The 12,233-nt window shown below is 40.3% G+C and overlaps 1 protein-coding gene across 2 annotated transcripts in view; it reads left to right on the plus strand.

Annotated features, from left to right (window-relative positions):
• The first annotated feature begins 320 nt into the window (after positions 1–320).
• MCC (MCC regulator of WNT signaling pathway) overlaps positions 321–12,233 on the plus strand; it is a 386,129-nt gene continuing 374,216 nt past the window's right edge. Inside the window, exon 1 of one of the 2 annotated variants that reach the window (XM_032403844.1) lies at positions 321–481. In XM_032403844.1, the coding sequence (XP_032259735.1) occupies positions 321–481 (161 nt within the window). Of the gene's footprint in view, positions 493–12,233 lie in introns of both variants that reach the window. The other variant, XM_032403845.1, reaches the window with a different exon arrangement.

The following is a 12,233-nucleotide window of genomic DNA, read 5'->3' on the forward strand; positions in this document are numbered from 1 at the left end:
ACACCCTTCCAGGGGACCTCCTGTGTACTCTGCCACCCTTCGCGTCCCCTGGCGTCCCCTCGGCATCTTTGGCTCCCCAACTCCACGATCCACCTTCCCCTCCTCCCTCTCCACTAAGGTGCCTACTCCGGCGATTGCAGAGAGCCCATCTTCCCAGCCCGGGCAAAACCCGGAGAGCCGGAATCCCGCGCCCGGAGCGCCCCGGTGGCCACTGGGCATGCTCCGTTGTCAGGCAGGTTCGGGGCTGCGAGCCGCTTTTGCGCCTCGCGCATTCCTCCCGCGGTCGCGCGTCCTCCTCCTCCGGAGCAGGCAGCCGGCGCATGATGGCGGCTGCGGCGGCGGCGGGGAGCGCCAGCGGCTGTGGCAGCAGCGGCGGCGGCGGCGGCAGCAGCAGCAGCGACACGTCCAGCACTGGCGAGGAGGAGCGGATGCGGCGCCTCTTCCAGACGTGCGACGGCGACGGGGACGGATACATTAGCAGGTACTGGGGAGGTACGCGAAACCGGCTGGGGCACAACCACCCTCTCCGCGCTGCCCTTGACCCCTCCTCTGCCCCCTTGCCCCAACTTCCAGCAAGTTGCTCAGAAGCTCACGGGAAAAGTTGGCTGCGACTCTGAGAGCGCGTCGCCGGCTCGGCCACCAAGGCCGAGGGGCTGAGCCGCTCGCCTTCTGGTGGTGCTAGTTGGTCCAACTTTTCCCAGCGCTGTCTTTGTCTGGGCGTTGGGAGACATCTCTTTAAGGATGCGAGTCCTCCCCAGGTCTTGGAGCGTTCATGCCTCTGCTGAAACGGGTTCTGGCCACTTGTCCCAGGTAGGAGGGGCTGCCCTGCAGCCTCCGGCTCCTGGGTGAGATGCCATCGCACCGGGCAGCGATCCGTCTGGCTGCTCAATGGACAGCCCCGCGACTGGACCAGGATAGGGATGCTCTCTCAGTGACAGAGTTTGGGCATGAAAACAGGCTGCGAAGAACTTTCGGGTGCTGCAGAGCCCCTATGTTCCAAACTGCGGAACCCACAGAATGACATAGCTTGCCACCCAGTACTGATTTAAACCTATTAGCCTGAGGGAAACCAAGCACGCAGGCACAAACTGGGGGTTTAGAGGTGAGTCTGGAATATATAGACCCGACTCCCTACCTCCGCTGGGCAAGCTAACCAGGTGAGTCTCCAGTGGGGTGTGAGGGCGCTTCTGGGAGACCACTTATAACCCTCAGTGTGTTTGCTTCTAGATTCCCTGTGGGGGCTGTGTTGTGGCTTCAAGCCGCAGGGCTTGGCAAAATAATTACTTCTGCCCACATTTTAATCACTTATCACACACAGATGGTGAAGAAGGCGCTCGTAATGTTTTATGGTATGCTTCTTTGAAGGGTTGACACAGGGCACGGAAGACCTTCCACGCTGAAATTTGAATTGCCTTCTAGGAAGGCCACCTAAGTTGTATATTACATGTTAGTTTAGCCTTTGTCTTGATGATAGTAAAGATCTCTGAAAATCCCAGGCTGCCTCCTGCTGATTGTCCTTGCCTACTTAGAGAAAAAAAGAGTAGGGAATCCCGCCCCCCCCAATTTTTTTTAAAAGATCTCTAAAACAGGTAATTTGACATGTAAGATTTTGACAATTAAAAAAATAACTTATTTGGGACTCAATTCAGTTATGATGACTCTTGACTGAATTTTATTACTTTTCTAGAGTTTCATTGGGAAACATTAGAAAGATATCAGAAAACTTTATGGAGTAATTCTATTCTGAAATGAAAAAAAAATGTAATTCTAGTTGACTCCATATGGATTTTCATCTGAAGTCTTCCCTTTTTGGGTTCTGTGATGAAAAATTTCATCATATAGTTTAGATTTTTTTTTCCTGCTTGAATAGCCTACTTGAATTTCCTACTTGAATGCCCATTATCTTATTTGTGATAATAAAAACACTCTACATTCTTCACATTAGGATGCACAAAGAATTTAATTTCACATGGGCAAGGGTACATACAGAAAACTAGCAGAATTCTCTCCTTTCCTTCCTTTGATTTGGCCTATTAATATGTTGCTTTATCTGAACTACACTTTCTGTACAAATGTTCATATTATTTTGAATGCTGGCTGTATCTGCCCTGAAGAATAATGAATTCTGTAGGCATAATCTGAGGACTTTGTTTTGGAGGATGAGGCATTGTGTGTAAGGGTGTGTTAGTAAACAGGAGATTTCAGATTAGAGTAGAAGCCTGCTAAGGCAAAAGTAGAAAAAACTATCATTCCTTGAGCCATATCACTTTAATACATCTGCGTGAAAGTTGAAAGGTGGTATGTGCAATAATGCACCCTAAGCCATAACTTTACCTGTGGGCAGAATTGCTTTGGAAGTCATTTTATGCTGTGAAAAATTTGCATTTAGGAGGAGTTCAGGGATGGCAACCTCCTTGCAAGGAGGAACCGAGGAACGTCTCTAGAAGTATGTTTACAGAGCAAGCACAGTTTTACCTGGAATATATGTTTATTTGATACGCCTTGGGAAATGAGGTTAATGAAGATAAGTGGCATTAAATGCCTCCCTCTCTGGAGCTGCTACTTTGTGCTACTTTTGTTTAATGACCTTTACTGACCACTCTACAGTGAGTGATAAGGAGTGGAGTGCTGTGAATTTTCTCTTTTATAATCATGAGAGTTGTACTTTCTACACTAAAACCTTAAAAATCTTGGATTCTTTAAAAGGTGTTAAGTTTATGCTCACGGTATACCACTGTATCTGTTAGGATTTCAGTTGGCTATATATAATGGAAAACTAACGGGACAGTCAAAGATGGACTTTCTCACCTAGAGGTCTGGAGGTGGTTCATTCAGGCTGGGACAGCCATTCCACAATGGTGTCAATGCCCAGCTTCCTTCCATCTTTCTGCATCACTATTCTTCATATAAAACATTCATCCTCATGGTTATCTCCTAGTCTTAAAGCGATCGCTCTATTTCCAGCCTCATGTCCAGGTTCCAAGGAGGAAGGTATAAAAGGAAGCTGAAATGAATAGTGCCTATATCATTAAAGTCGAGCTTTCCCAAATCCCTTAATTGAAATCTATTGGTTAAACTCCATCACCTTACCATGCAGTAGTGTTCTTGCAGTAGAGTTCAAGGAAGCATGTAATTCGATTAGTCACATTGCCTCCTAAACAAAATCTAAGTTCTGTTACTAAGAGCAGGGAATGGATATTGAGGAGGCAAGTAGCAACCAAACCTATAATAAAACTTCCATGGTAATCCTCATTCAGTTATTTTGGCTTTGGTCCTTTGCTTAACTCTTATTCTCAAACAGGAGTAGGCTGGAGATCTCATGTCTGGAGGGAAGCTAGTGGAAGATAGACTGAGATCAGGAGGGGACATGTCAGGGCACACAACCTCAGGAAGACGGAGAGAAAGGGTAGGGCTTCGAATCTTCAGTGTTCTCTTGGCCCATACTTCCCCAGCAGGCTGACAAAAAAGGCACCAGCTCACTGGAGATTCCTGGAATTGCTGCCTCGGTCCAGGAACTCCCAACCGTCCCCCAGGCCCCAGAATCATCCCCATGGATAGTTAAACTGGAACAGACAACTACTCTTAGGTGGAGCCAAACTGCGGCTTGGACGGGGTAGAGTTGGGACTGTATAGTGGGACCACAGCAGGCTCTTCTGGTGCATTTCCTTAACTTTATGATCACTTAACCCCACATTTTATAGTATTGAATTTTTTGGACCCCATTTACCATGGTATAGGAGGTGGTGGGGTTACTCTGTGTTGAAATTAATTTCCCTTTGGAATTTTAAAGCTTCCTATTTTTACCTTTCAGTTTAAGAAACTGAGCATTAAGTTTAAACTTAAGTTTAAACATTAAGTTTAAGAAACTTGAATATTTGACAGATACCAAAAACCAGCATTTGCCTTTATATCAAGTAGCCAAGCCTCAGCTCAAACATTGGTACCTTAGAGAGAGCTTCCCTGACCGCTATATCAAAGTGAGTTAGCTCTTCCCCACCATTATTCGCTGTCATAGTACCAGGGGCTTTCTGTCATAGTACTCTTTACAATTTGTAATTGCACTTCTATTTTCTACTTTGTTTGCCTGTTTATTGTCAGTCTCCCACTAAATGTAGCTTCATGAGCGTAGGAATCATGTTTATTTTGTTAAAATAGTACACTCAGGGGCGCCTGGGTGGCTCAGTGGGTTAAGCGTCTGACTCTTGATTTCAGCTCGGGGCTTGATCTCAGAGTCCACGCTGGGTGTGGAGCCTACTTAAAAACAAAAAAAACAAGCAAATAGACAAAAAAATAGTACATTTAGGATCTAGCACAGTATTGGCCTTAAAGTATTCAATCAGTAAATTCTGATGAAGAAATGGCCGAGTATAAACACTGGTATGTTCAGGTATTTTGAAAAATCTTTCAACCATTTTCATTTCCAAGCGTATTCCATGTTTATAAAGTACTTTAAATGTGAGTGTATTTTATTAAAGAATATTTTCCTTTTTAAAAAAAATTATTTATTTGAGAGAGAGAGTGAGAGAGGGGTAAGGGACAGAGGGAGAAGCAGTCTCCCAGCTGAGTAGGGAGCCTGATATGGGGCTCAATCCTGGGACCTGGGATCATGACCTGGGTGCCCAGGTGACTCAGTCGGCTAAGCGCCCACCTTTGGCTCAGGTCATGATGATCCCAGGGTCCTGGGATTGAGCCCTGCATTGGGCTCCCCTCCCTATCCCTCTGCTGCCCCCCCTACTCCCCCTGCTGTACTCTCTCTCTGTCAAGTAAATAAATAAATAAATAAAATATTAAAAGAATAACTTCTTTCTGGTTATATAAAAGATATTCTTGTTGAGAAATTGGAAAATGCAGAAATGTTTAAAAATAAAAATTACCAATTATCCCATAACCAAGGAATATCATTTCTGTTTTCCTGGGGACATAGCTGCATCATCTCATTCCTCTAGTATATTAAAAATGACTGGATAGGGGCGCCTGGGTGGCTCAGTCAGTTAAGCATCTGCCTTTGGCTCAGGTCATGATCCCAGGGTCCTGGGATCGAGCCCTGCATTGGGTTCCCTGCTCAGCGGAGAATCTGCCTGAGATTTTCTCTCTCTCCCTCTGCCCCCTACCCGTGCTCATGCTCTCTCCATCTCTCTCACAAATAAATTTGAAAAAATGCTTCTTTCCCCCTTAAAAAAATGATTGGATAAAAGGAAAGACATCCCCTGTTCATAGATAGGAAGATTTAATATTGTTATGATAGTGGTGCTCCCCAAAGTTCATCCACAGATTTAATGCAAACTTTCTCAAAATCCAAGCTGCCATTGTGTGCAGAAATTGATAATTTAATCCTAAAATTAATATGGAAATTCAAGGGATCCAGAATAGTCAAAACAATCTTGAAAAAGAAGAATTAAGGTAGAGGATTCACACTTCCCAATTTCAAAACTTACTGCAAAGCAACAGTCATCAAGACAGTTTGGTATTGGCAAAATGATAGACCTATAGATCAATGAAATAGGACTGAGAGTCCAGAAACAAACCATGTGTCTATAGTGAATTTATTTTCAATAAGAGCACGAAGACAAGGGTTTCAACATCAAGGGTGAAATATGGAAAGAATTGACTTTTCAACAAATGGGGCTGGGGCAACTGCATAGCCACAAGGAAAGAGTGAACTTGGACACTTTCTTCACGTACAAAAATGTATACATTCCTCATATACAAAATGTATGTATTCCTTACATTCCTCATATACAAAAATTAACTCAAAATGGATCAAAAACTTGAATGTTAAGAGCTAAAACTATTAAACTCTTAGAAGAAAACATAGGATAAAATCTTTGTCACCTTGGATTTGGCAATAGATTCTTGTATATGACACCAAAACATAGACTACAAAAGAAAAAAATAGATAAATTTGGCTAATAAAAATTTTTAAAACTTGTGCTTCAAAGGACACTATCAGAAAAGTGAAAGACAACCCAAAGAATGGGAAAAAATATTTACAAATCATATACTTAACAAAGGATTTGCATCTAGATTATATAAAGAACTCTTACATCTCAATAATAAAAAGATAAACCAATTAAAAATGGACAAAGGATCCGAATAGACTTTTCTTCAAAGAAGATATGCAGATGGCCAATAAGCACATAAAAAGGTGCTCATCATCATTAGCCACTAGGGAAATGCAAATCGAAACTACAGTGAAATAGTCTACGGCCATACCACCCTGAACGCGCCCGATCTCATCTGATCTCGGAAGCTAAGCAGGGTCGGGCCTGGTTAGTACTTGGATGGGAAACTACAGTGAGACACTACCATACATCCAGTAGAATGGCCATAATCAAAGTCAGATAATAACAAGTGTTAGCAAGGATGTGGAGAAACCAGAATCCCCATACAATGCTGATAGGAATGTAAAAAGGTACAGCCACTTTGGAAAATAGTCTAGTAGATCCTCATAAACTTAAACATAGAATTAACATATATTCCAACAACTTTGCTTCTAGGTATATATGCAAGAGAACTGAAGACATATGTCCTCACACAAACTTGTACATGAACATTCACAGCAGCTTTATTCATAATAGTCAAAGATGTAATTAACCCAAATGCCTATCAACTGATGAATAGACAAGATGTGGTATAGCCGTACAATGGAATATTATTCAGTCATAAAAAGGAATGAACTACTCTGAAACATGCTACAACATGGATGAGCCTTGAAAGTATTATGCTAAGTAAAAGCGTCCAGTCACAAAAAACTACATATTCTATAATTCTATTTATATGAAATGTCTAGAATATACAAATTTATAGGGACAGAAAGTAGATTAGTGGTTGCTTTAGGGCTGGGGAAAATGGGGGGATTAAAGGATGATAGCTGAAGTGTACGGGATTTCTTTTTGAAGTGATGAAAATCTTCTAAAGTTGATTATAGTGATAGTTGCACAACTCTATGAATATACAAAAAACCATTGGATCATACACTTCACATGGGTGAATTTTATGGCATGTGGATTATATCTCAAAGCTGTCACCAAAATAAAAAAGATTGGAAAATGTGATTTGTAATTATAATATTCCATTTTTTATTTAATTTATTTAAGTATTCTTCTATTGTCAGACATTTAGATTGTTTCCAATTATTTGCTTTGGAATTTCATTAAATTGAAGATGCTATAGATTGGGACACACCATTGTTTTCTGTACCAGTCACACTATGATAAGATACATATCATTGGATAGATTTTTAATCTTATTTTTATTGAAAGTTCTGCCTTAAGCTTCTTTAGTCATAGATTTTAATCATATTTTACTGCTGTGCATACATAAAAAAGGAAAACAGCCTGATCAGATTGTTCAAAATAATCCTAAGATTTCTTCACATTTAAAGTGCAAGCCTTTCAAATCACTTTTTGGTTCAGAGTATTGATGTTGGGTCTCAGCACCCAGTATCAGCCTCAATGACATCAAAATATTCAGAGATGCAGCATTTCTTTAAAGGAGGCGAACTCTTTTCTGTAGGATTGTTTAAGAGACTGACATCTTTCTGTAATCATTGATGTTGGTACTTCTGGTCTTACCAGATCGTGTAGATGGAAGATTCTCCGACAATAGCCAGAACTTGTATTCTTAAGGAAGCATCGAGAGTTATCTAGTCATGTTACCAGGAATGACAACGTGATTCACGCTGCACACGCAGTGGTCACTATGTCAGTGCCAGGCCAACAGAATTATAAGAAACCTTCAGATTTCACAATATTAATTCACTATGCATCTTAGAAGTTTGAAATACGGTATTTTATGTAATGCTAGAATAAACACCTTCATGGTTCCATGTACTGTATTATTAAAGAGTGAATCTAAACTGGAATTATCAGTGAAACGTATGAACTAGAATTGCTTTGCAAACATTTTGCTTCATCTTCTTTAGACAAGGAAAGTAACTACAAGAGGATACTGTAGTGTTTAACTAAAGAATTACAGATTTACATAGTAAACAGACTCTATTATTCTTCCCCTGGGCAGTTAGCAGAAATCTGGTTTGGGGAAGCTAGAGAGAGGACTCATTTGGCTTTAAAAGTTACAGGAGACACTTGAACAAAAGTTAAATGGAGTAGAAAGACTATCACTTCTAGATTCCTTGTCTCATGGCCAGGTAGATTCCCAGGACATAAAGATTATTCTTAGAGGTGTTAAGTCTGGAACACAATTTTTAAAAGAGAGCCTTCGGTGATATTCAAAGAACAGCACAACCAAAGCCAAATTTTGAAGAAACTGAATAATACTGAAAGCCTCAAAGCTATAATCAAATTGTAATGTCACTCAGAAAAGCATAAATGGAACCTAAGTGAGGGTAAAAACGAAATCCATTATAACTAATACGAGGGAGAGAATTTTGAATGGGACAAATTTGGTACCTAATCATTCAGAAGAGCCCATTCAGATATATAGTATTTCCTGGTTATTGGATCACACATTCTTCGTATCTAAAGACTCTTAAGAATCATCTAGCGTAGCGCTTCCCAAACATGAGTCATTTGTCTACCACATTTATGATCTTTCCATATCACTGACCACAACCTCTTCCTTGAATTTAAGGCAGGTATGTGCAGTAACTGCATATTTGACTTGCATGTCTGAAGATATCTCAAATTTATAAAACAAAATTCCTGACTCTTCTCCCCAACTCTTCTTCCCTCAGTTTTCTCCATTACAGTAAGTGGCTATTCCCTTGCTAGAGGCTCAAGTCAAAAAATAAAGTCATCATGCATTCTTCTCTTTTCTAAGAGTATATTCAGTCCATCAGCAAACCCACCAATTCTGCTTTTAAAATATAGCTTCTGACTGTTTCTCATCACCTTTCTACTTTAGGTCACACCCATCTCACACTGAGATTAGTACAACAGGCTCCTCCTTCTGCCCTGGCCCCCTCAACCCTCCACACACTCAGATTATGCATACTGCAGCCAGGTGACCTAAAGAGTAAGTCATATCATGTTATTCCTCTGCAACATAGTGGACAGGGCACTGGATCTGAGTCAGGAAAGCTGGGTTCACCTCGGATCTGCTACTAGGTAGTTACGTGACTTGGTACCAGTACCTGCCTCTGTCTTAGTCTCCTTACCTGTAAAGTGAGATGATAAAACACTCATCTGCTTTCTCCTGCTTGGGGTTTGTTGAAATCTTGAGTCTGTAGATTTAGTTTTCATCAAATTTGGAAATTAACCAGCCATTATTTTTTTCAAACATCTTTTTTTTTTTTTTTTAAAGATTTTATTTATTTATTTGACACAGAGAGAGAAAGCACAAGTAGGCAGAGAGAGAAGGAGAAGCAGGCTCTCCACTGAGCAGGGAGCCAGACGTGGGGCTGGATCCCAGGACCCAGGTTTCGTGACCTGAGCCGAAGGCAGCCGCTTAACCGACTGAGCCACCCAGGCGCCCCTTTTTCAAACATCTTTTCTGTCCCTTCTCTAATTTCTTTTTGGGACTCCAATTATGCATGTATTAGATTGCTTGATATTTGCCCACTTGTCATTGAGCCTCTCTTAATTTTTTCCCCATCTTTTTTTCTTTCTATGTTTCCATTTGGATAGCATCTGTTGTTATATCTTCAAATTTTCTGGTCTTTTCTGCAGTGTCTAGGCTGCTATTAATCTCATTCATATTTCATTGTATTTTTCATTTCGAGAAGTTCCTTTGAATATATGGAACGTATTTATAATAGCTACTTTAACTTTCTTGTCTGCTAATTCCATCATTTCTGTCATTTCTGGGTCTGTTTCTATTGATTAATTTTTCTACTGGTTATGGAACATAGTTCTGTTTCTTTGCATGCCTGATAATTTTTTATTGGAGGCAGGATGTTATAACTTGTTGAGTTCTGGCTTTTGTTGTATTCCTTTACTTTGTTCTGCACTTGTCTTTGGATCTTTTGGGAGCTTGCCTTTGAGCTTTGTTATGCAGGATCAGAATAACCTTCAGCCTAGGGCTAATTTAGCCTCTGCAGATCTCTGGAGCTCCCTCTTTCTGAGGCATTCCCTCATCTTCTCTCTGCACCACAAATTCTATCCACCTTGAATTTGCTGAACTTTGTTCTCTATCTCAGCTCAGTGGAACCACTGGGTAATGTTGGATTCCCTCTCCTGTTCTGCAGCCTGTAAACTGTCTGCAGGCAGTAGGTTGGTATAATTGTAGGCTCCTCTTGCTGGTTTACCTTTACTCAGGGATTCTAGTCTTGTGCTGTATGTTGTATAATGTCTGGAAATTATTATTTCTTATATTTTGCCTGGATTTCTAGTTGTTTTAGGTAGGAAAGTAAATCTAGCCTCTGTGATTATCTAAAGACCTCAAGTGGAGTCTTGATTTTTCTTTTTCCATGTCTTCAAGTGAGCCTCCCTTTTTGGAAACACTGTTTAATTAAGTTTACAAATAAATAATTTTATAATAACATTTACAGCAATATCATACCATTTTTAAGCTACTACCTACAGCCAAGGCCCACATAGATATTTTTTTAAACAGCTAACATTATTGGGGCACCTGGGTGGCTCAGTCATTTGAGCATCCGACTCTTGGTTCGGCTCAGGTCATGATCTCGTGGTTTGAGCCCCGAGTCAGGCTCCATGCTCAGTGTGGAGTCTGCTTCAGATTCCTTCTCCCTCTTCTTCCCCATCTGCCCCTCCCTGCTTATGCATGCTCTCTCTCTCTCAAATAAAGAAGTAAATAGACAAATAAATAAAATCTTAAGAAAAAACCAGCTAACATTTTGAGTGCCGTGTGCTAACCTGTATGCTAAGCCAACACCTTATATACATGACCTCGGTTACTACTCACAATAGCCCCTTTGAAAAGAGAATTATTATTATATGCAATTTAAAGACGAGAAAAACAGGCTAAGAGATATTGTTATTTGCTCAAGTTTCCACAGTTAGTAAGAACCGAATGTCAACTGATGTCTCTGGTTCTCAAATGAAGGTCTTGACCACTATTCAGTGTTGCTTTTCACATGTGTGTCTTTCACATATTTTCTAACAGCTTTATTGAGATATAACTTGCATACTATACAATCTGCCCATTTAAAGTGTACAATTCGGGGCGCCTGGGTGGCTCAGTGGGTTAGCATCGGCTCTTGAGCTCAGCTTAGGTCTTGATCTCAGGGTCATGAATTCAAGCCCTGTGTTGGGCTCCAGGCTGGGTGTGGAGCCTACTTAAAAATAAATAAATAGATAGATAGATAGATAGATAGATAGATAGATAGATAGATAGATAGAACAATGTGTGTGGGTTTTTTTGTTGTTGTTTTGCTTTTTGTTTTTGGTATATTCACGATTTTGCAACCACCATCATAATCAATTTTAGAACATTTTTATTACCTCAGAAAGAAGCCCTATACCCTTTAGCAGTATTCTTCCATCTTTCCCCAAACTTTCCAGCCCTAAGCAACCATTAATTTACTTTCTGCCTCTATAGATTTGCCTACTATGGACATTTCATGCAAATGGAATCATATATTATGTGACCTTTTGTTGCTTGTGTTTTGGTGACATATCCAAGGAGGCTTTGTCTAACCCAAGGTCACCTATGTTTTCTTCTAAGAGTTTTATAGTTTTAGTTCCTACATTTAGGTCTATGATCCATTTTGAGTTAATATTTGCGTATGATGTGAAGAAGGGGTCCAGGTTCATTCTTTCGCACGTGGATATCCAGTTGTCCTAGCACCATTTGTTGAAAACACTATTCTTTTCCCATTTTCTTGGCAACTTTGTCAAAAATCAGTTGACCATAAATGTAAGGGTTTATTTTTGGACTTTCAGTTCTTTTCCATTGATATATATGCCTACTCTTATACCAGTCCTACACTGTCTTGATTACTGTTGCTTTGTCGTAAGTCTTGAAATCAGAAAGTGTGAATCCTTCCACCTGGTTCTTCTTTTTTTCAAGATTTTTTGGCTATTCTTAGTCCTTTGAATTCCCATACAGATTTTAGAATAAGCTTGTCAATTTCTTCAACCCAAGCAGCTGGGATTTTTTGATAGGGATTGAATTGAATATACAGATCAATTTGTTCACATGCGTTTTTAGTAACTTTATTTTTTCAGGGTATTTTTGTTTTTTCCCCTAGGCTACATTTTTATTTTACAGTCCTTTTATTTTGAGTTCAGTATATTAGTGAATGTCTAAATAATGGCATATGTTTATGGAAGCCTTTATAGTTTATAATCAATTAATCTACACATTAT

This window comes from Phoca vitulina, unplaced genomic scaffold (genome assembly GCF_004348235.1).
Source record: "Phoca vitulina isolate PV1807 unplaced genomic scaffold, GSC_HSeal_1.0 scaffold6, whole genome shotgun sequence".
NCBI classification, from domain to species: domain Eukaryota; kingdom Metazoa; phylum Chordata; class Mammalia; order Carnivora; family Phocidae; genus Phoca; species Phoca vitulina.